The following is a 25,346-nucleotide window of genomic DNA, read 5'->3' as shown; positions in this document are numbered from 1 at the left end:
TGTACTCCAGTACTTATTTAGGCTTGCCATAACAAAGGGGTTGATTACTTATTGTGTCAAGACATTTAATCTTAATTTTTAATTAATTCATTTAAAAAAAGAATACCTACTTTGACATTATGGGGAATTGCGTAAAGGCCAGTGACACACTTTCAATGTAAAAATCCATTTTAAATTCAGGCTGGAACAACAAAACATGGAAAAAGTCAAGGGGTGTGAATAATTTCTGAAGGCACTAAGTATTCACAGCTGAGTCAATACTTTGTAGAAGCACCTTTGGTTGGGATTACAGCTTTAAGTCGTCTTGGGGGATGTCTGGATCAGCTTTGCCTTGCAGATTTGGATCAGCTTCTTCCTTGCAGATTTTCTCAAGCTTTGTTAAGTTAAATGGGGAGTGCCGGGGAACAGCAATCTTCAAGTCTTTCCACAGATTTTCAATGGGATTCAAGTCTGGGCTTCTGCTGGGCCACTCAAGGACTTTCATATTCTAGTTCTGAAGCCATTCCAGCATTGCTTTGGCTGTATGCTCGGGGTCATTGTCCTGTTGGAACATAAATCTTCGCCCCAGTCTAAGGTTGTTTGCACTCTGAAGCAGGTTCTCATCAAGGGTTTTCCTGTATTTGGCTCCATTCATTGTTTTCTCTATCCTTACCAGTCTCCCAGTCCCTGCTGCTGAAAAGCATCCCCATAGTATGATGCTGCCACCACCATGCTTCACGGTAGGGATGGTGTTAGACAGGTGATGAGCTGTGCCTGGTTCTCTCCAGACATAGCGCTTTGCATTCAGACCAAAGAGTTACATTTTAGTCTGATCAGACCACCAAACCTTTTGCCTCATGCTCTGTCTTTCACAGGCCTTTATGCAAACTCCAGGCGTGCTGTCAAGTGCCTTTTTCTCAAAAGTGGCTTCGGTCTGACCACTCTCCCATAAAGCCCAGATCGGTGAAGTTCTGTAAAGATGATTGTCCTTCTGGCAAGTTCTCCCATCTCGGACAAGGAACACCCACTCTGAAACTAACTGCAGCTCTTTGTTAAGTGTTGCAGTCATTTCAGTCACTGTAGTATCTGATGTGTATAGTGTCGAGTCATCCGCATACATAGAAACTCTGGCTTTACTCAAAGTCAGTGGCATGTCGTTAGTAAAAAAAATAAAAAGCAAGCAGCCTAAACAGCTTCCCTGGGGAATTCCTGATTCCATTTGGATTGTGTTTGAGAGGCTTCCATTAAAGAACACGCTCTCTGTTCTGTTAGACAGGTAACTTTTATCCACAATATAGCAGGGGATGTAAAGCCATAACACACATGTTTTACCAGCAGCAGACTATGATCGATCATGTTAAAAGCTGCAGTGAAGTCAAACAAGAGCCCCCACAATCATTTTATCACAAATTTCTCTCAGTCAATCATCAGTCAGTTGTGTAAGTGCTGTGCTTGTTTAGTGTCCTTCCCTTTCAGCTGAAAGTCTGTTGTCAATTTGTTTACCGTGAAATAGTATTATATTTGGTCAAACAATTTTTCCCAGAAGTTTACTAAAGGTTGGTAACAGGCTGATTGTTTGGCTATTTGAGCCTGTAAAGGGGGCTTTACTATTCTTGGGTAGCGGAATGACTTTAGCTTCCCTCCGGGCCTGAGGGGACACACTTTCTAGTAGGCTTAAATTGGAGATGTGACAAATAAGAGAGGCAATATCATCTGCAATTACCCTCAGTAATTTTCCAACCTGATTGTCAGACCCCGTTGGGACACACAATAATTTGTCAGACCCCACAATAATTTTCACCTCCTCCACACCGACTTTACGGAATTCAAAAGTACATTTCTTGTCTTTCATCATTTGGTCACATATACTTAGATGTGTAGTGTCAGCCAGTGTTGCTGGTATGTCATCCCTAATGTTGCTTATCTTGTGAATAAAAACATCCTTAAAGTAGTTTGCAATATCAGTGGGCTTTGTGATGAGTGAGCCATCTGGTTCAATGAATGATGGAGCCGAGTTGGCTTTTATCCCCCCAAATTGTAATTTAATGTGCCTCAAAGCTTTTTACGATCATTCTTTATATGATTTCTCTTTGTTTCATAGTATCGTTTCTTTTTATTTAGTTTAGTCACATGATTTCTTAACTTGCAGTAGCTGTCAGTTGGGCTGCCAGACTTATGTGCCATACCTTTGGCCTCATCCCTCTCAACCCATACAACTTTTTAAATTCCTCAACAATCCAAGGAGATTTAACAGTTTTTACAGTCATTTCTTAATGGGCGCGTTGCTTATTAGTAACTGGAATAAGTAGTTTCATAAATGCATCAAGTGCAGCGTCTGGTTGCTCCTCATTACACACCACAGACCAGCAGCGTCTGGTTGCTCCTCATTACACACCACAGACCAGCAGCGTCTGGTTGCTCCTCATTACACACCACAGACCAGCAGCGTCTGGTTGCTCCTCATTACACACCACAGACCAGCAGCTTCTGGTTGCTCCTCATTACACACCACAGACCAGCAGCGTCTGGTTGCTCCTCATTACACACCACAGACCAGCAGCGTCTGGTTGCTCCTCATTACACACCACAGACCAGCAGCGTCTGGTTGCTCCTCATTACACACCACAGACCAGCAGCGTCTGGTTGCTCCTCATTACACACCACAGACCAGCAGCTTCTGGTTGCTCCTCATTACACACCACAGACCAGCAGCGTCTGGTTGCTCCTCATTACACACCACAGACCAGCAGCGTCTGGTTGCTCCTAGTTACACACCACAGACCAGCAAATATTATTTACATCATCAACATATGAATCACTACACAACTTATTGTATGACCTCTTATACACTATATTAGGCCCAACCTTGGGAACTTTGGTTTTTCTAGATATGGCTGTTACATTGTGATCAATACATCCCATGGATTTACATACTGCTTTCAAGCTAATTTCTGCAGCGTTAGTAAAGATGTGATTAATACTGTTACAGACCTATATCCATCCTGCCCTGCCTATCTAAGGTCTTCGAAAGCCAAGTCAACAAACAGGTCACTGACCATCTCGAATCCCACCGTACCTTCTCCGCTGTGCAATCTGGTTTCCGAGCCGGTCACGGGTGCACCTCAGCCACACTCAAGGTACTAAACGATATCATAACCGCCATCGATAAAAGACAGTACTGTGCAGCCGTCTTCATCGACCTTGCCAAGGCTTTCGACTCTGTCAATCACCATATTCTTATCGGCAGACTCAGTAGCCTTGGTTTTTCGGATGACTGCCTTGCCTGGTTCACCAATTACTTTGCAGACAGAGTTCAGTGTGTCAAATCGGAGGGCATGCTGTCCGGTCCTCTGGCAGTCTCTATGGGGGTGCCACAGGGTTCAATTCTCGGGCCGACTCTTTTCTCTGTATATATCAATGATGTTGCTCTTGCTGCGGGCGATTCCCTGATCCACCTCTACGCAGACGACACCATTCTATATACTTTCGGCCCGTCATTGGACACTGTGCTATCTAACCTCCAAACGAGCTTCAATGCCATACAACACTCCTTCCGTGGCCTCCAACTGCTCTTAAACGCTAGTAAAACCAAATGCATGCTTTTCAACCGATCGCTGCCTGCACCCGCATGCCCGACTAGCATCACCACCCTGGATGGTTCCGACCTTGAATATGTGGACATCTATAAGTACCTAGGTGTCTGGCTAGACTGCAAACTCTCCTTCCTGACTCATATCAAACATCTCCAATCGAAAATCAAATCAAGAGTCGGCTTTCTATTCTGCAACAAAGCCTCCTTCACTCACGCCGCCAAGCTTACCCTAGTAAAACTGACTATCCTACCGATCCTCGACTTCGGCGATGTCATCTACAAAATGGCTTCCAACACTCTACTCAGCAAACTGGATGCAGTTTATCACAGTGCCATCCGTTTTGTCACTAAAGCACCTTAAACCACCCACCACTGCGACTTGTATGCTCTAGTCAGCTGGCCCTCGCTACATATTCGTCGCCAGACCCACTGGCTCCAGGTCATCTACAAGTCCATGCTAGGTAAAGCTCCGCCTTATCTCAGTTCACTGGTCACGATGGCAACACCCATCCGTAGCACGCGCTCCAGCAGGTGTATCTCACTGATCATCCCTAAAGCCAACACCTCATTTGGCCGCCTTTCGTTCCAGTACTCTGCTGCCTGTGACTGGAACGAATTGCAAAAATCGCTGAAGTTGGAGACTTTTATCTCCCTCACCAACTTCAAACATCAGCTATCTGAGCAGCTAACCGATCGCTGCAGCTGTACATAGTCTATTGGTAAATAGCCCACCCATTTTCACCTACCTCATCCCCATACTGTTTTTATTTATTTACTTTTCTGATCTTTTGCACACCAATATCTCTACCTGTACATGACCATCTGATCATTTATCACTCCAGTATTAATCTGCAAAATTGTAATTATTCGCCTACCTCCTCATGCCTTTTGCACACATTGTATATAGACTCCCCCTTTTTTTCTACTGTGTTATTGACTTGTTAATTGTTTACTCCATGTGTAACTCTGTGTTGTCTGTTCACACTGCTATGCCTTATCTTGGCCAGGTCGCAGTTGCAAATGAGAACTTGTTCTCAACTAGCCTACCTGGTTAAATAAAGGTGAAATGAAAGAAAAAAAATACATGTTGATGATTTCATTCCTGTGCTGTTTGTAACAACCCTGGTAGGTTGACTGACAACCTGAACTAGGTTGCAGACACTGATTACAGTTTGAAGTGTTTTCTTGAGTGGGCAGCTTGATGAGAGCCAATCAATATTTAAATCACCCAGACAATATACTTCTCTGTTGATATCACATTATCAAGCAGTTCACACATATTATCCAGATACTGACTGTTAGCACTTGGTGGTCTATAGCAGCTTCCCACCAGAATGGGCTTTAGGTGAGGCAGACGAACCTGTAGCCATATCACTTCAATAGTATATAACATTATATTGTCTCTAAGCTTTACAGGAATGTTGTTCTGAATATAGACCGCATCACCGCCTCCGTTGGCATTTCTGTCTTTCCTGTAGATGTTATAACCATGTATTGCTACCACTGTAAGAATGGTATTATCTAAGTGAGTTTCAAAGATTGTAACATTTTATATTCTGACTATCAAGTTATAGACTTCCTGGACCTTGTTTCTTAGTCTTCGCATGTTAATATGGGCTATTTCTGAGCACTTTCCTGGGTTGCTAGATTGTTTTTAACGCTTTACTGGGAAGTTTGTCAGAAGTAGACGTCCTCATGTTATTTACATTGGAGCTGATAGTGCAGGGTGAGCTGCATGAAGTGGGCTTCCTACTAGGACACCGCCTCAGTGATAACAGTGTAACTCTGGTTCATAGGCTCATGATTACTGCTTACAATAGCTGTAGGATTAACAGAAGTATTCGGGGTAATTAGGGGTACATACACTAAATGACTTGCATTGTGTTTGCCAATTCCCCTTGGATCATGTACATTTGATGCAGCATTATGACGACTCATTGTCACAACGGTAGGGATTAACTGAGCTGGTCTTGGATCATGTACATTTGATGCAGCATTATGACGACTCATTGTCACAACGGTAGGGATTAACTGAGCTGGTCTTGGATCATTGACCAGTCATTGTTTCAACGCAGCCTTGAAACGCCTGGACGGAGTCCAGGAGCCAAGATGATTTGGATGGACACTGTCATTCCTGTAGAGTATCTTCTGTTACCAGAAGGTGTCAAAGTTATGAATAAAAGTGACTCCAGCAGAGCTACAGTAGTCTACAGAGCTACAGTAATCTACAGAGCTACAGTAGTCTACAGAGCTACAGTAATCTACAGTAGTCTACAGAGCTACAGTAGTCTACAGAGCTACAGTAATCTACAGTAATCTACAGAGCTACAGTAGTCTACAGAGCTACAGTAATCTACAGTAGTCTACAGAGCTACAGTAATCTACAGTAGTCTACAGAGCTACAGTAATCTACAGTAGTCTACAGAGCTACAGTAATCTACAGTAGTCTACAGAGCTACAGTAATCTACAGAGCTACAGTAATCTACAGTAGTCTACAGAGCTACAGTAATCTACAGTAATCTACAGAGCTACAGTAGTCTACAGAGCTACAGTAATCTACAGTAGTCTACAGAGCTACAGTAATCTACAGTAGTCTACAGAGATACAGTAATCTACAGTAGTCTACAGAGATACAGTAATCTACAGTAGTCTACAGAGATACAGTAATCTACAGTAGTCTACAGAGATACAGTAATCTACAGTAGTCTACAAAGCTACAGTAATCTACAGTAGTCTACAGAGATACAGTAATCTACAGAGCTACAGTAATCTACAGTAGTCTACAGAGCTACAGTAATCTACAGTAGTCTACAGAGCTACAGTAGTCTACAGAGCTACAGTAGTCTACAGAGCTACAGTAATCTACAGTAGTCTACAGAGCTACAGTAATCTACAGAGCTACAGTAATCTACAGTAGTCTACAGAGATACAGTAATCTACAGTAGTCTACAGAGCTACAGTAATCTACAGTAGTCTACAGAGCTACAGTAGTCTACATAGCTACAGTAATCTACAGTAGTCTACAGTAGTCTACAGAGCTACAGTAATCTACAGTAGTCTACAGAGCTACAGTAATCTACAGTAATCTACAGAGCTACAGTAATCTACAGTAGTCTACAGAGCTACAGTAGTCTACAGAGCTACAGTAATCTACAGTAGTCTACAGAGCTACAGTAATCTACAGTAGTCTACAGAGCTACAGTAGTCTACAGAGCTACAGTAATCTACAGTAGTCTACAGAGCTACAGTAATCTACAGAGCTACAGTAATCTACAGTAGTCTACAGAGCTACAGTAGTCTACAGAGCTACAGTAATCTACAGTAGTCTACAGAGCTACAGTAATCTACAGTAGTCTACAGAGCTACAGTAATCTACAGTAGTCTACAGAGCTACAGTAATCTACAGTAGTCTACAGAGCTACAGTAGTCTACAGAGCTACAGTAATCTACAGTAGTCTACAGAGCTACAGTAATCTACAGAGCTACAGTAATCTACAGTAGTCTACAGAGCTACAGTAGTCTACAGAGCTACAGTAATCTACAGTAGTCTACAGAGCTACAGTAATCTACAGTAGTCTACAGAGCTACAGTAATCTACAGTAGTCTACAGAGCTACAGTAGTCTACAGAGCTACAGTAATCTACAGTAGTCTACAGAGCTACAGTAGTCTACAGAGCTACAGTAATCTACAGTAGTCTACAGAGCTACAGTAGTCTACAGAGCTACAGTAATCTACAGTAGTCTACAGAGCTACAGTAGTCTACAGAGCTACAGTAATCTACAGTAATCTACAGAGCTACAGAGCTACAGTAATCTACAGTAGTCTACAGAGCTACAGTAGTCTACAGAGCTCCAGTAATCTACAGTAGTCTACAGAGCTACAGTAGTCTACAGAGCTACAGTAGTCTACAGTAGTCTACAGAGCTACAGTAGTCTATAGTAGTCTACAGAGCTACAGTAGTCTACAGTAGTCTACAGAGCTACAGTAATCTACAGTAGTCTACAGAGCTACAGTAATCTACAGAGCTACAGTAATCTACAGTAGTCTACAGAGCTACAGTAGTCTACAGAGCTACAGTAATCTACAGTAGTCTACAGAGCTACAGTAATCTACAGTAGTCTACAGAGCTACAGTAATCTACAGTAGTCTACAGAGCTACAGTAATCTACAGTAGTCTACAGAGCTACAGTAGTCTACAGAGCTACAGTAATCTACAGTAGTCTACAGAGCTACAGTAATCTACAGAGCTACAGTAATCTACAGTAGTCTACAGAGCTACAGTAGTCTACAGAGCTACAGTAATCTACAGTAGTCTACAGAGCTACAGTAATCTACAGTAGTCTACAGAGCTACAGTAATCTACAGTAGTCTACAGAGCTACAGTAATCTACAGTAGTCTACAGAGCTACAGTAGTCTACAGAGCTACAGTAATCTACAGTAGTCTACAGAGCTACAGTAGTCTACAGAGCTACAGTAATCTACAGTAGTCTACAGAGCTACAGTAGTCTACAGAGCTACAGTAATCTACAGTAGTCTACAGAGCTACAGTAGTCTACAGAGCTACAGTAATCTACAGTAATCTACAGAGCTACAGAGCTACAGTAATCTACAGTAGTCTACAGAGCTACAGTAGTCTACAGAGCTCCAGTAATCTACAGTAGTCTACAGAGCTACAGTAGTCTACAGAGCTACAGTAGTCTACAGTAGTCTACAGAGCTACAGTAGTCTATAGTAGTCTACAGAGCTACAGTAGTCTACAGTAGTCTACAGAGCTACAGTAATCTACAGTAGTCTACAGAGCTACAGTAATCTACAGTAATCTACAGTAATCTACAGTAATCTACAGTAATCTACAGTAATCTACAGAGATACAGTAGTCTACAGTAGTCTACAGAGCTACAGTAGTCTACAGTAGTCTACAGTAGTCTACAGAGATACAGTAGTCTACAGTAGTCTACAGAGCTACAGTAATCTACAGTAGTCTACAGAGCTACAGTAATCTACAGTAGTCTACAGAGCTACAGTAATCTACAGTAATCTACAGTAATCTACAGTAATCTACAGTAATCTACAGAGATACAGTAGTCTACAGTAGTCTACAGAGCTACAGTAGTCTACAGTAGTCTACAGTAGTCTACAGAGCTACAGTAGTCTACAGAGCTACAGTAGTCTATAGTAGTCTACAGAGCTACAGTAATCTACAGTAGTCTACAGAGCTACAGTAATCTACAGTAGTCTACAGAGCTACAGTAATCTACAGTAGTCTACAGAGCTACAGTAATCTACAGTAGTCTACAGAGCTACAGTAATCTACAGTAGTCTACAGAGCTACAGTAGTCTATAGTAGTCTACAGAGCTACAGTAATCTACAGTAGTCTACAGAGCTACAGTAATCTACAGTAGTCTACAGAGCTACAGTAATCTACAGTAGTCTACAGAGATACAGTAATCTACAGTAGTCTACAGAGCTACAGTAGTCTACAGTAGTCTACAGAGCTACAGTAGTCTACAGTAGTCTACAGTAGTCTACAGTAGTCTACAGAGCTACAGTAGTCTACAGTAGTCTACAGTAGTCTACAGAGCTACAGTAGTCTACAGAGCTACAGTAGTCTACAGAGCTACAGTAATCTACAGTAGTCTACAGTAGTCTACAGTAGTCTACAGTAATCTACAGTAGTCTACAGAGCTACAGTAATCTACAGTAATCTACAGTAATCTACAGTAATCTACAGAGATACAGTAGTCTACAGTAGTCTACAGAGCTACAGTAGTCTACAGTAGTCTACAGTAGTCTACAGAGCTACAGTAGTCTACAGTAGTCTACAGAGCTACAGTAATCTACAGTAGTCTACAGAGCTACAGTAATCTACAGTAGTCTACAGAGCTACAGTAATCTACAGTAATCTACAGTAATCTACAGTAATCTACAGTAATCTACAGTAATCTACAGAGATACAGTAGTCTACAGTAGTCTACAGAGCTACAGTAGTCTACAGTAGTCTACAGTAGTCTACAGAGCTACAGTAGTCTACAGTAGTCTACAGTAGTCTACAGTAGTCTATAGTAGTCTACAGAGCTACAGTAATCTACAGAGCTACAGTAGTCTACAGTAGTCTACAGTAGTCTACAGAGCTACAGTAGTCTACAGTAGTCTACAGTAGTCTACAGAGCTACAGTAGTCTACAGAGCTACAGTAGTCTACAGAGCTACAGTAATCTACAGTAGTCTACAGTAGTCTACAGTAGTCTACAGTAATCTACAGTAGTCTACAGAGCTACAGTAGTCTACAGAGCTACAGTAATCTACAGTAATCTACAGTAATCTACAGTAGTCTACAGAGATACAGTAGTCTACAGTAGTCTACAGAGCTACAGTAATCTACAGTAGTCTATAGTAGTCTACAGAGATACAGTAATCTACAGTAGTCTACAGTAGTCTACAGAGATACAGTAGTCTACAGTAGTCTACAGAGCTACAGTAATCTACAGTAGTCTACAGAGCTACAGTAGTCTACAGTAGTCTACAGAGCTACAGTAATCTACAGTAGTCTATAGTAGTCTACAGAGCTACAGTAATCTACAGTAGTCTACAGAGCTACAGTAATCTACAGTAATCTACAGTAGTCTACAGAGCTACAGTAATCTACAGTAGTCTACAGAGCTACAGTAATCTACAGTAATCTACAGTAGTCTACAGAGCTACAGTAATCTACAGTAGTCTACAGTAGTCTACAGTAATCTACAGTAGTCTACAGAGCTACAGTAATCTACAGTAGTCTACAGAGCTACAGTAATCTACAGTAATCTACAGTAGTCTACAGAGCTACAGTAATCTACAGTAGTCTACAGAGCTACAGTAATCTACAGTAATCTACAGTAGTCTACAGAGCTACAGTAGTCTACAGTAGTCTACAGTAATCTACAGAGCTACAGTAATCTACAGTAATCTACAGTAGTCTACAGAGCTACAGTAGTCTACAGTAGTCTACAGTAATCTACAGTAGTCTACAGTAATCTACAGTAATCTACAGTAGTCTACAGTAGTCTACAGTAGTCTACAGTAGTCTACAGTAATCTACAGTAATCTACAGTAGTCTACAGAGCTACAGTAATCTACAGTAATCTACAGTAATCTACAGTAATCTACAGTAGTCTACAGTAGTCTACAGTAGTCTACAGTAGTCTACAGTAGTCTACAGTAATCTACAGTAATCTACAGTAATCTACAGTAATCTACAGTAGTCTACAGTAGTCTACAGTAGTCTACAGTAATCTACAGTAATCTACAGTAATCTACAGTAATCTACAGTAGTCTACAGTAGTCTACAGAGCTACAGTAGTCTACAGTAATCTACAGTAATCTACAGTAATCTACAGAGCTACAGTAGTCTACAGTAATCTACAGTAATCTACAGTAATCTACAGTAATCTACAGTAGTCTACAGTAGTCTACAGTAGTCTACAGAGCTACAGTAATCTACAGTAATCTACAGTAATCTACAGAGCTACAGTAATCTACAGTAATCTACAGTAATCTACAGTAGTCTACAGTAATCTACAGTAATCTACAGTAGTCTACAGTAGTCTACAGAGATACAGTAGTCTACAGAGCTACAGTAATCTACATCATCCTCTAAATCAGTGTTTCCCCAACTCGGTCCTGGGGCCCCTCCCCCGGGTGCACGTTATAGTTTGTTATGCTGATTCCAATAACCAACTCCTCATCAAGCGTTGATTATTACCAAACGTTCACCCAGGGGGGGTGGTGAATGTTCACGCAGGACGGAGTTGAGGAAACCCTGCTCTAAATGAAGACACAATGACAAACATCGATCCTCCCTCCTCTGGTGCCATGTTGTGACATCTCACTATTTACATCACAATAAACCTGGCTGAGCCTTTTCAGACCTGCCTCATCCTCTCACGTCCAAACGGCTGTTCTTAACACACTGGTGAGCGGAGCACCACCATTCTGCCAGGCGCAAACAAATGAGTCTCCAACAATAAGAGGAGGTGTAATCGGACCCCTGAGTTAAGTGGGAGCACGTGTCCTAGAGTGCTCAACACAAGTGTGAAATGCTTGTGTTCGTCTGCAAAAGTCCCAAAATAATTACACATTTATTTTGAAACGGGGGGACAATACATTCTACTATACTCCATCCATCCCCCGTATCCCTCCAGCTCTATTCAGCCTGAGGTTCTTTCTCATGCTAACAGGACCCTTACCCTAATCCCCCCCCCCGGCTTTACCCCGAGCCCAGAGGCATACGGACCTTGCCCCCCTCCCCCCTCACCCCCAGAGGGTTTTGCAATGTGTAAATCTAGCACTAACTATTCACCCACTGTTACAGGAGGGGGAGGTCCTTTGAGTTGCTAATGTAATGACATCTCCATTTCCACAGCAGGCTCCCATAAGGCAGCGGACGGCCCACTCCCATACCGAGCAAGAGCCTTGCTCCAGGGCAACACAATAGGACACTGGGCATTGTGGTTGATCCAAATCATGGGATCGGCGGCAGGGTAGCCTAGTGGTTAGAGCGTTGGACTAGTAACCGAAAGGTTGCAAGTTCGAATCCCCGAGCCGACAAGGTACAAATCTGTCATTCTGCCCCTGAACAGGCAGTTAACCCACTGTTCCTAGGCCTTCATTGAAAATAAGAATTTGTTCTTAACTGACTTGCCTAGTTAAATAAAAAGGTTAAAAAATAAATAATTTAAATTAAAATAATTGTGAGTGGGTACGACATCTTTTAGTTCCAATGAAGGAACATATGGCATTTACCTGTGAGATTAGCTTCAATGTACGACGGCCCACCTTCAGTTGCGTTGCATGATACGCCACAACAGAGAGGGAAAATGGGAATATCTAGTAAGTTGTACAACTGAATGTATTCAATGGGAGGGAGAGATGTCAGGGTTGTTTTAGGACATGGTGGGAGAGGGACTTAGTTCACCATGAGGTGAATATGCATGTTGTTATTTACCTGTGGAACTAGGTGAGTTATAGATTTGTCGTACCAACACAGCCTTGCATAACGGCATGGTTCCATGTGTGTCATCGGCTAAACGCCAGAGGGGTCTTGTATTTTTAATTTTTTTATTTAACCTTTTATTTAAGTTGTCAAGTCTTGTGTCTGTCTGCAGGACATTGGGGCCATGTAATGTGGAGGTATAACTGAGAAAACATTTTCATTTAAGTAAATGACTTAAAATAATTTTGAAAGATGTTACATTTTCTTATCATGAAGTGAGTCTTTTGGCGTCTGTGTGTTAAGTTTTCATATCAGGTTTTCACCCGGAGAATCACACCCTTAATAAAATTAACTTCAGGGGGTTCCGAAGCCTGTTGATAAGGGAAACAGAGGGGCATATACAGAGAGGTGTGTGTGTGTGTGTGTGTGTGTGTGTTCCCAACAGTTGTAAATCCCAGCACGACTCACCAGCCTCTTGGCAAACTCTTTATTTTCAGACAGAAAGCCGTAGCCTGGATGCACCTTCAGAGACAGAAGAGAAAAGGCCTCAAAACACATCAGCAAACACAACCGTGTGTGTGTGTGTTTAAATGTTGGTGCGTGTGTTTGAAAGTTGATGTGTGTGTATGTTTGAAAGTTGATGTGTGTGTGTGTGTGTGTGTCAACGTGTGTCGTAAATCTCACGGCCTGGGATCCAGTCTTCCTGATAGCGTCCATGATGGCGTCCATGTTGAGGTAGCTCTTGTTGGTGGGGGCGGGGCCTACACACACTGCCTCGTCAGCCATCTTCACATGGACCTGAGGCGGCACAGAGAAAAATAAGTATTTATTCAAATGTGGCCAAAGCGTCAAGCCACAATAATATGGTACGCAGCTACTCCCGCAACCACAGACACTACCACAGACACTACCGCAGACACAGGCACTACCGCAGACACTACCGCAGACACAGGCACTACCGCACACAGGCACTACTGCAGACACAGGCACTACCGCACACAGGCACTACCGCAGACACAGGCACTACCGCAGACACAGGCACTACCGCAGACACAGGCACTACCGCAGACACTACCGCAGACACAGGCACTACTGCAGACACAGGCACTACCGCAGACACTACCGCAGACACAGGCACTACCGCAGACACTACCGCAGACACAGGCACTACCGCAGACACTACCGCAGACACAGGCACTACCGCAGACACTACCGCAGACACAGGCACTACACAGGCACTACCGCAGACACCGCCACTACCGCAGACACAGGCACTACACAGGCACTACCGCAGACACAGGCACTACCGCAGACACTACCGCAGACACAGGCACTACCGCAGACACAGGCACTACCGCAGACACAGGCACTACCGCAGACACTACCGCAGACACCGCCACTACCGCAGACACTACCGCAGACACAGGCACTACCGCAGACACAGGCACTACCGCAGACACAGGCACTACCGCAGACACTACCGCAGACACAGGCACTACCGTAGACACAGGCACTACCGCAGACACAGGCACTACCGCAGACACAGGCACTACCGCAGACACTACCGCAGACACAGGCACTACCGCAGACACTACCGTAGACACAGGCACTACCGCACACACTACCGCAGACACAGGCACTACCGCAGACACAGGCACTACCGCAGACACAGGCACTACCGCAGACACTACCGCAGACACAGCCACTACCGCAGACACAGCCATTACCGCAGACACAGCCACTACTGCAGACACTACCGCAGACACAGCCACTACTGCAGACACAGCTACTACCGCAGACACTACCGCAGACACAGGCACTACCGCAGACAGACACTACCGCAGACACAGGCACTACCGCAGACACAGGCACTACCGCAGACACAGGCACTACCGCAGACACAGGCACTACCGCAGACACTACCGCAGACACAGGAACTACCGCAGACACAGCTACTACCGCAGAAACAGCTACTACCACAGACACTACCGCAGACACAGGCACTACCGCAGACACTACCGCAGACACTACCGCAGACACAGCCACTACCGCAGACACTACCGCAGACACAGCCATTACCGCAGACACTACCGCAGACACAGGCACTACCGCAGACACTACCGCAGACACTACCGCAGACACAGGCACTACCGCAGACACTACCGCAGACACAGGCACTACCGCAGACACAGGCACTACCGCAGACACTACCGTAGACACAGCCACTACCGCAGACACAGCCATTACCGGAGACACAGCCATTACCGCAGACACTACCGCAGACACCGCCACTACCGCAGACACCACCACTACCGCAGACACAGGCACCACCGCAGACACAGGCACCACCGCAGACACAGGCACCACCGCAGACACAGGCACTACCGCAGACACCGCCACTACCGCAGACACCGCCACTACCGCAGACACAGGCACTACCGCAGACACAGGCACTACCGCAGACACAGGCACTACCGCAGACACAGGCACTACCGCAGACACAGGCACTACAACGCAGACACCGCCACTACAACGCAGACACCGCCACTACAACGCAGACACCGCCACTACAACGCAGACACCGCCACTACAACGCAGACACCGCCACTACAACGCAGACACCGCCACTACAACGCAGACACCGCCACTACAACGCAGACACCGCCACTACCGCAGACACCGCCTGTCTGCGGTAGTGCCTGTGTCTGCGGTAGTGTCTGCGGTAGTGCCTGTGTCTGCAGTAGTGCCTGTGTCTGCGGTAGTGTCTGCGGTAGTGCCTGTGTCTGCGGTAGTGCCTGTGTCTGCGGTAGTGCAGACACCGGAGGCACCGCAGACACCGGAGGCACCGCAGACACCGGAGGCACCGGAGGCACCGCAGACACCGGAGGCACCGCAGACACCGGAGGCACCACAGACAGAATGGGATCTTAAGCACTTTGTTTTTTTGCAGGACCCAATGTATCACACAAAATGGATGACGTTTTGGCTCGAGCGCTACTTTCAACTACTGGCTGAAATTATACAAAATCTCTGTAGCATCATTTTAAATAACTAAATAGTCAAGAGGACAAACTAGCCAAAGCATCAACTGTGGTCCATTGGGTGAGAGTGGTATTTTGAAAACACAACATCAAGGCCAAGCAGCCATATCATCTTCTAAATCTCACATCACCAGCCCCCGTCCTCGCCCCCCCACGGAGCCAGACCCTCAGCAGATTGAGTGACAGACACTGTCACCACCAGGACACATTCCACGGGATTAACATCAACATCTGGATCAACAAGGTGGCAGAAGGAGTGTGTGTGTGTGTGTGTGTAGGTGTGTGTGTGTGTAGGTGTGTGTGTGTGTGTGTAGGTGTGTGTGTGTAGGTGTGTGTGTGTAGGTGTGTGTGTGTGTAGGTGTGTGTGTGTAGGTGTGTAGGTGCGTGTGTAGGTGTGTGTGTGTGTGTAGGTGTGTGTGTGTGTGTAGGTGTGTGTGTGTAGGTGTGTGTAGGTGTGTGTGTAGGTAGGTGTGAAGGGGGTTACAGGCCAGTTGGTTCCCTGCGCCTCTTAACAAAGAAGTGCTAAGGGAGGCATCATGTCTGCTCCACAGCTAAACACCACTTCAAAACCTGTCCAACACATCCACAGGTCAATGGGACCTCACTATTACCTGGGCCATCTTACGGGCCGTACTTGGTCCATTACATCTGGTCCATTGACATACAACAATATTAACATCAACCGGAGAGCCTCCGGAGCACATTTTGGTGGGTACTCAACAGTCCCCCATCTACCCCCTGTGTCCTGGTCACCGTTACGGTGGGTACTCAACAGTCCCCCATCTACCCCCTGTGTCCTGGTCACCGTTACGGTGGATACTCAACAGTCCCCCATCTACCCCCTGTGTCCTGGTCACCGTTACGGTGGATACTCAACAGTCCCCCATCTACCCCCTGTGTCCTGGTCACCGTTACGGTGGATACTCAACAGTCCCCATCTACCCCCTGTGTCCTGGTCACCGTTACGGTGGATACTCAACAGTCCCCCATCTACCCCCTGTGTCCTGGTCACCGTTACGGTGGATACTCAACAGTCCCCCATCTACCCCCTGTGTCCTGGTCACCGTTACGGTGGGTACTCAACAGTCCCCCATCTACCCCTGTGTCCTGGTCACCGTTACGGTGGGTACTCAACAGTCCCCCATCTACCCCTGTGTCCTGGTCACCGTTACGGTGGATACTCAACAGTCCCCCATCTACCCCTGTGTCCTGGTCACCGTTACGGTGGATACTCAACAGTCCCCCATCTACCCCCTGTGTCCTGGTCACCGTTACGGTGGATACTCAACAGTCCCCATCTACCCCCTGTGTCCTGGTCAACGTTACGGTGGATACTCAACAGTCCCCCATCTACACCCTGTGTCCTGGTCACCGTTACGGTGGATACTCAACAGTCCCCCATCTACACCCTGTGTCCTGGTCACCGTTACGGTGGATACTCAACAGTCCCCCATCTACACCCTGTGTCCTGGTCACCGTTACGGTGGATACTCAACAGTCCCCCATCTACCCCCTGTGTCCTGGTCACCGTTACGGTGGATACTCAACAGTCCCCCATCTACCCCCTGTGTCCTGGTCAACGTTACGGTGGATACTCAACAGTCCCCCATCTACCCCCTGTGTCCTGGTCACCAGTTGACGGTGGATCACTCAACAGTCCCCCATCTACCCCCAGTGTCCTGGTCATTAAACCAGTGGATACTCAACAGTCCCCCATCTACCCCCTGTGTCCTGGTCACCGTTACGGTGGATGTACTCAACAGTCCCCCATCTACACCCTGTGTCCTGGTCACCGTTACGGTGGATACTCAACAGTCCCCCATCTACCCCTGTGTCCTGGTCATTACGGTGGATTATCAACAGTCCCCATCTACACCCTGTGTCCTGGTCATTATAACACAATACCTACGGTGGATACTCAACAGTCCCCATCTACCCCCTGTGTCCTGGTCAACGTTACCTCTGGCTGTATGGGGTCATTATAACACAATACCTCTGGCTGTATGGGGTCAACAGTCCCCCATCTACCCCCTGTGTCCTGGTCACCGTTACGGTGGATACTCAACAGTCCCCATCTACCCCTGTGTCCTGGTCACCACCTTACGGTGGATATCAACAGTCCCCCATCTACCCCCTGTGTCCTGGTCACCTGTTACGGTGGATTATCAACAGTCCCCATCTACACCCTGTGTCCTGGTCACCGTTACGGTGGATTATAACAGTCCCCATCTACACCCTGTGTCCTGGTCATAACGTTACCTCTGGTGGATACTCAACAGTCCCCATCTACCCCTGTGTCCTGGTCTGTATGGGGATATAACAGTCCCCCATCTACACCCTGTGTCCTGGTCAACGTTACCGTTTTGGAATGTTAGTCACCTTGGCAACTAGAGGAGCCCAATAAACAACCGTGTCTACCCACCAGTCTGACCAATAGAGGAGCTCAGTGCTGGAAAGTCAATTTCACACCCAGTTAAAGGCCTACTATGTCATTAAACCAGCCTGTAAATACAACTAACCTTTTCATGTAGCGGTTATTATAACACAATACCTGTGGCTGTATGGGGTCAATATAACACAATACCTCTGGCTGTATGGGGTCATTATAACACACCACAATACCTCTGGCTGTATGGGGTCATTATAACACAATACCTCTGGCTGTATGGGGTCAATATAACACAATACCTCTGGCTGTATGGGGTCATTATAACACAATACCTCTGGCTGTATGGGGTCATTATAACACACCTCAATACCTCTGGCTGTATGGGGTCATTATAACACACCTCAATACCTCTGGCTGTATGGGGTCATTATAACACAATACCTCTGGCTGTATGGGGTCATTATAACACAATACCTCTGGCTGTATGGGGTCATTATAACACAATACCTCTGGCTGTATGGGGTCATTATAACACACCTCAATACCTCTGGCTGTATGGGGTCATTATAACACACCACAATACCTCTGGCTGTATGGGGTCATTATAACACACCTCAATATCTCTGGCTGTATGGGGTCATTATAACACACCTCAATACCTCTGGCTGTATGGGGTCATTATAACACACCTCAATACCTCTGGCTGTATGGGGTCATTATAACACACCACAATACCTCTGGCTGTATGGGGTCATTATAACACACCTCAATACCTCTGGCTGTATGGGGTCATTATAACACACCACAATACCTCTGGCTGTATGGGGTCATTATAACACACCTCAATACCTCTGGCTGTATGGGGTCAATATAACACACCACCTCAATACCTCTGGCTGTATGGGGTCAATATAACACACCACCTCAATACCTCTGGCTGTATGGGGTCATTATAACACACCACAATACCTCTGGCTGTATGGGGTCATTATAACACACCTCAATACCTCTGGCTGTATGGGGTCATTATAACACACCACAATACCTCTGGCTGTATGGGGTCATTATAACACACCTCAATACCTCTGGCTGTATGGGGTCAATATAACACACCACCTCAATACCTCTGGCTGTATGGGGTCAATATAACACACCACCTCAATACCTCTGGCTGTATGGGGTCAATATAACACACCACCTCAATACCTCTGGCTGTATGGGGTCAATATAACACACCACCTCAATACCTCTGGCTGTATGGGGTCAATATAACACACCACCTCAATACCTGTGGCTGTATGGGGTCAATATAACACAATATCTCTGGCTGTATGGGGTCAATATAACACAATACCTCTGGCTGTGTGGGGTCAATATAACACACCTCAATACCTGTGGCTGTATGGGGTCATTATAACACACCTCAATACCTCTGGCTGTATGGGGTCATTAAAACACAATACCTCTGGCTGTATGGGGTCAATATAACACAATACCTCTGGCTGTATGGGGTCAATATAACACACCACCTCAATACCTGTGGCTGTATGGGGTCAATATAACACAATATCTCTGGCTGTATGGGGTCAATATAACACAATACCTCTGGCTGTGTGGGGTCAATATAACACACCTCAATACCTGTGGCTGTATGGGGTCATTATAACACACCTCAATACCTCTGGCTGTATGGGGTCAATATAACACACCACCACAATACCTCTGGCTGTATGGGGTCAATATAACACACCTCAATACCTCTGGCTGTATGGGGTCATTATACACAATACCTCTGGCTGTATGGGGTCAATATAACACACCTCAATACCTCTGGCTGTATGGGGTCATTATACACAATACCTCTGGCTGTATGGGGTCAATATAACACACCTCAATACCTCTGGCTGTATGGGGTCATTATAACACACCTCAATATCTCTGGCTGTATGGGGTAAATATAACATCACCACAATACCTCTGGTTGTATGGGGTCAATATAACACACCTCAATACCTCTGGCTGTATGGGGTCAATATAACGCCACCACAATACCTGTGGCTGTATGGGGTCAATATTACACAATACCTGTGGCTGTATGGGGTCAATATTACACAATACCTCTGGCTGTATGGGGTCAATATAACACACCTCAATACCTCTGGCTGTATGGGGTCATTATAGCACAATACCTCTGGCTGTATGGGGTCAATATAACACCACCACAATACCTCTGGTTGTATGGGGTCAATATAACACACCTCAATACCTCTGGCTGTATGGGGTCAATATAACACACCTCAATACCTCTGGCTGTATGGGGTCAATATAACACACCTCAATACCTCTGGCTGTATGGGGTCAATATAATACCTCAATACCTCTGGCTGTATGGGGTCAATATAATACCACAATACCTCTGGCTGTATGGGGTCAATATAACACACCAGGTTAGTAATGGAGATCCATCTACTTTATAAAAGTCTCATAAATTCATTCAATGTCATTATCCTTTATTTATCCCCAACTGAAGTAAGATATTCATTGGAATATCACTTATACACACCACCTCTACAGACCAGACAGACTCACCCCTACACACCACCTCTACAGACCAGACAGACTCACCCCTACAGACCAGACAGACTCACCCCTACACACCACCTCTACAGACCAGACAGACTCACCCCTACACACCACCTCTACAGACCAGACAGACTCACCCCTACAGACCAGACAGACTCACCCCTACAGACCAGACAGACTCACCCCTACAGACCAGACAGACTTACCCCTACAGACCAGACAGACTTACCCCTACAGACCAGACAGACTTACCCCTACAGACCAGACAGACACCACCTCTACAGACCAGACAGACACCACCTCTACAGACCAGACAGACACCACCTCTACAGACCAGACAGACACCACCTCTACAGACCAGACAGACACCACCTCTACAGACCAGACAGACACCACCTCTACAGACCAGACAGACACCACCTCTACAGACCAGACAGACACCACCTCTACAGACCAGACAGACTTACCCCTACAGACCAGACAGACACCACCCCTACAGACCAGACAGACTTACCGCGCTGACACCTCCTCTACAAACCAGACAGACACCACCCCTACAGACCAGACAGACTTACCGCGCTGACACCACCTCTACAGACCAGACAGACACCACCTCTACAGACCAGACAGACACCACCTCTACAGACCAGACAGACACCACCTCTACAGACCAGACAGACAGACACCACACCACCTCTACAGACCAGACAGACACCACCTCTACAGACCAGACAGACACCACCTCTACAGACCAGACAGACACCACCTCTACAGACCAGACAGACACCACCCCTACAGACCAGACAGACACCACCTCTACAGACCAGACAGACACCACCTCTACAGACCAGACAGACACCACCTCTACAGACCAGACAGACACCACCTCTACAGACCAGACAGACACCACCTCTACAGACCAGACAGACACCACCTCTACAGACCAGACAGACACCACCTCTACAGACCAGACAGACACCACCCCTACAGACCAGACAGACTTACCACCTCTACAGACCAGACACCTCCTCTACAAACCAGACAGACACCACCCCTACAGACCAGACAGACTTACCGCGCTGACACCACCCCTACAGACCAGACAGACACCACCTCTACAGACCAGACAGACACCACCTCTACAGACCAGACAGACACCACCTCTACAGACCAGACAGACACCACCTCTACAGACCAGACAGACACCACCTCTACAGACCAGACAGACACCACCTCTACAGACCAGACAGACTTACCGCGCTGGCGTCGACATCACTGTGCACCGCCACTGTTTTGATACCCATCTTCTTACATGTTTTCATCACCTGCCAGAGGCAATGAAGAAGACGTGTGATCAGCTTTTATTCAACACATCAATAATAATAACAGTCTATAATGTTTACTAGGTGCTATAGACCTGCTATAGGCGCAGTAGAGAGATGAGACACAATGTAGCTTAGGAGGGCTTTCATCCTGTCTCTGTCTTTTAACCTGAGAACCGGTGATGCTTAGTTAACACACAGTCTTACCCTGCAGGCGATCTCTCCTCTGTTTGCAATGAGGATCTTATCAAAGGTCTAGTAGGGTGAAAGGGAAGAAAGAGATTAGTTTGGGAACTCATTGTCACAACAAATCATTTGCTCCTGTGTGTGTGTGTGTGTGTGTGTGTGTGTGTGTGTGTGTGTGTGTGTGTGTGTGTGTGTGTACCAGTAAACACGTAGAAACACAGTAAGTGAAAGCGTCTGGTTCTGTCAGTCTTTCCGTTCCTCTGGTCTGAACACCTTATTAAATGAAACGTCTTTCCTCTGTCCCCTCTTACACACACACACACACACACACACAGCTCAACCCCCTGCCTGTCCTACTGCTAAACACTATGGCCAGAGGCAAGGTTGGCGGTTTGAAGATGAAAGGACAAAGCTAGGAGGATGTGACATGTTGTTTATATTGGGGATGGAGGGAAATTAAGGTTTCCCCTTGTAACATTTAGAGAGAAAAGATAATACTCTGCAAGCAACAAATAAAATACATTCTGTGTGACTCAGGTTCATGTTGACAAACCTCCACAAGTCATGACAAAGTACTGTATTTAAGCAGAGGTCTGTCAACACAAAGTACTGTATTTAAGCAGAGGTCTGTCAACACAAAGTACTGTATTTAAGCAGAGATCTGTCAACACAAAGTACTGTATTTAATCAGAGGTCTGTCAACAAAAAGTACTGTATTTAAGCAGAGGTCTGTCAACACAAAGTACTGCATTTAATCAGAGGTCTGTCAACACAAAGTACTGTATTTAATTTCAATACAGAACTACTCCTATCCTTCCTGGCATCATGTGACAACCCTGCACCCAGTGAGCCATACTACTCCTATCCTTCCTTGCATCATGTGACAACCCTGCACCCAGTGAGCCATACTACTCCTATCCTTCCTGGCATCATGTGACAACCCTGCACCCAGTGAGCCATACTACTCCTATCCTTCCTTGCATCATGTGACAACCCTGCACCCAGTGAGCCATACTACTCCTATCCTTCCTTGCATCATGTGACAACCCTGCACCCAGTGAGCCATACTACTCCTATCCTTCCTGGCATCATGTGACAACCCTGCACCCAGTGAGCCATACTACTCCTATCCTTCCTTGCATCATGTGACAACCCTGCACCCAGTGAGCCATACTACTCCTATCCTTCCTTGCATGATGTGACAGCCCTGCACCCAGTGAGCCATACTACTCCTATCCTTCCTTGCATCATGTGACAACCCTGCACCCAGTGAGCCATACTACTCCTATCCTTCCTTGCATGATGTGACAGCCCTGCACCCAGTGAGCCATACTACTCCTATCCTTCCTTGCATCATGTGACAACCCTGCACCCAGTGAGCCATACTACTCCTATCCTTCCTTGCATCATGTGACAACCCTGCACCCAGTGAGCCATACTACTCCTATCCTTCCTTGCATCATGTGACAACCCTGCACCCAGTGAGCCATACTACTCCTATCCTTCCTTGCATCATGTGACAACCCTGCACCCAGTGAGCCATACTACTCCTATCCTTCCTTGTATCATGTCACAACCCTGCACCCAGTGAGCCATACTACTCCTATCCTTCCTTGCATCATGTGACAACCCTGCACCCAGTGAGTCATACTACTCCTATCCTTCCTTGCATCATGTGACAGCCCTGCACCCAGTGAGCCATACTACTCCTATCCTTCCTTGCATCATGTGACAACCCTGCACCCAGTGAGCCATACTACTCCTATCCTTCCTGGCATCATGTGACAACCCTGCACCCAGTGAGCCATACTACTCCTATCCAATGTTCCCTCTATACTGCACCTGTCACTGAGTTCACCCCATTAGTTTGCACTACAGCGCCTTCGGAAAGTATTCAGACTCCTTCACTTTTTCCACATTTTGTTACGTTACAGCCTTATTCTAAAATGGATTAAATAAGATTGTTTAAATCCCCAGCATCTACATGCATTGTCCCATAATGAAACAGCGAAAAAGTTTTTTTTTTTTTATGTTTGCAAATTTATAAAAAATAAAAAAACAAATAGCTTTGTAGTATTCAGACCCTTCGTTATGAGACTCGAAATTGAGCTCAGGTGCATCCTGTTAACATTGATCTACCTTGAGCTGTTCTCTACAACTTGATTGGAGTCCACCTGTGGTAAATTCAATTGATTGGACATGATTTGGAAAGGCACACACCTGTCTAGATAAGGTCCCACAGTTGACAGTGCATGTCAGAGCAAAAATCAAGCCATGAGGACGAAGGAATTGTCCGTAGAGCTCAGAGACAGGATTGTGTCGAGGCACAGATCTGGGGAAGGGTATCAAAACATTCCTGCAGCATTGAAGGTCCCCAAGAACACAGTGGCTCCTTCATTCTTCAATGGAAGATGTTTGGACCCTCCTTCCCGGCCAAACTGATCCATCAGGAGAGAAGGGCCTTGGTCAGGGAGGGAACCAAGAACCCAATGGTCACTCTGACAGAGCTCCTCCAGAGGTCCTCTGTGGAGATGGGAGAACCTTCGGGAAGGACAACCATCTTTGCAGCACTCCACCAATCAATGGTAGAGTGGCCAGACAGAAGCTACTCCTTAGTAAAAGGCACATGACAGCCCACTTGGAGTTTGCCAAAAGGCACCTAAAGACTTTCAGACTTTGAGAAACAAGATTCTCTGGTCTGATGAAACCAAGATTGAAGTCTTTGGCCTGAATGTCAAGCATCACTTCTGGAGGAAACCTGGCACCATCCCTACGGTGAAGCATGGAGGTGGCAGCATCATGCTTTGGGGATGTTTTTCAGTGGCAGGGACTGAGGGACACGTTTTGCCTCAATGACAATACAACCCATACCTTATCACAACACAACTGACAGGCTCAAACGTATTAAGGAAAGAAATTCCACAAATTAACTTTTAAGAAGGCAAACCTGTTCATTAAAATGCATTCCAGGTGACTACCTCGTGAATCTGGTTGAGAGAATGCCAAGAGTGTACAAAGCTGTCATCAAGGCAAAGGGTGGCTACTTTGAAGAATCTCAAATATAAAATATATTTAGATTTGTTTAACACTTTTTTTGGTTACTACATGATTCCATATGTGTTATTTGATAGTTTTGATGTCTTCAATATTATTCTACAAAATTGTCAAAAATAAAGAAAAACCCTTGAATGAGAAGGTGTTGTACAACAGTGGTGTATGTAAATGTGATTTCAGTTTTTTATATAATTTTTAAATTAGCAAAACAAATTCTACTGTTTTT

At 45.7% G+C, this 25,346-nt stretch overlaps 1 protein-coding gene across 1 annotated transcript in view; it reads right to left on the bottom strand.

Moving 5' to 3' along the window:
- pcca (propionyl-CoA carboxylase subunit alpha) overlaps positions 1 to 25,346 on the bottom strand; it is a 63,996-nt gene that overhangs the window by 37,363 nt on the left and 1,287 nt on the right. The window contains exons 3-6 of the mRNA XM_065022620.1: positions 22,088 to 22,135; positions 21,815 to 21,883; positions 13,230 to 13,343; positions 13,014 to 13,067 (exon numbers count right to left, since the gene is read on the bottom strand). Coding sequence (XP_064878692.1) covers positions 13,014 to 13,067; positions 13,230 to 13,343; positions 21,815 to 21,883; positions 22,088 to 22,135 — 285 coding nt within the window. The remainder of the gene's footprint in view (positions 1 to 13,013; positions 13,068 to 13,229; positions 13,344 to 21,814; positions 21,884 to 22,087; positions 22,136 to 25,346) is intronic.

This window comes from Oncorhynchus nerka, linkage group LG2, assembly GCF_034236695.1.
Source record: "Oncorhynchus nerka isolate Pitt River linkage group LG2, Oner_Uvic_2.0, whole genome shotgun sequence".
Taxonomy (NCBI): Eukaryota; Metazoa; Chordata; class Actinopteri; order Salmoniformes; family Salmonidae; genus Oncorhynchus; species Oncorhynchus nerka.
The sequence above is the reverse complement of the archived record's forward strand: the minus strand, read 5'-3'. Positions and strand labels throughout refer to the sequence as shown.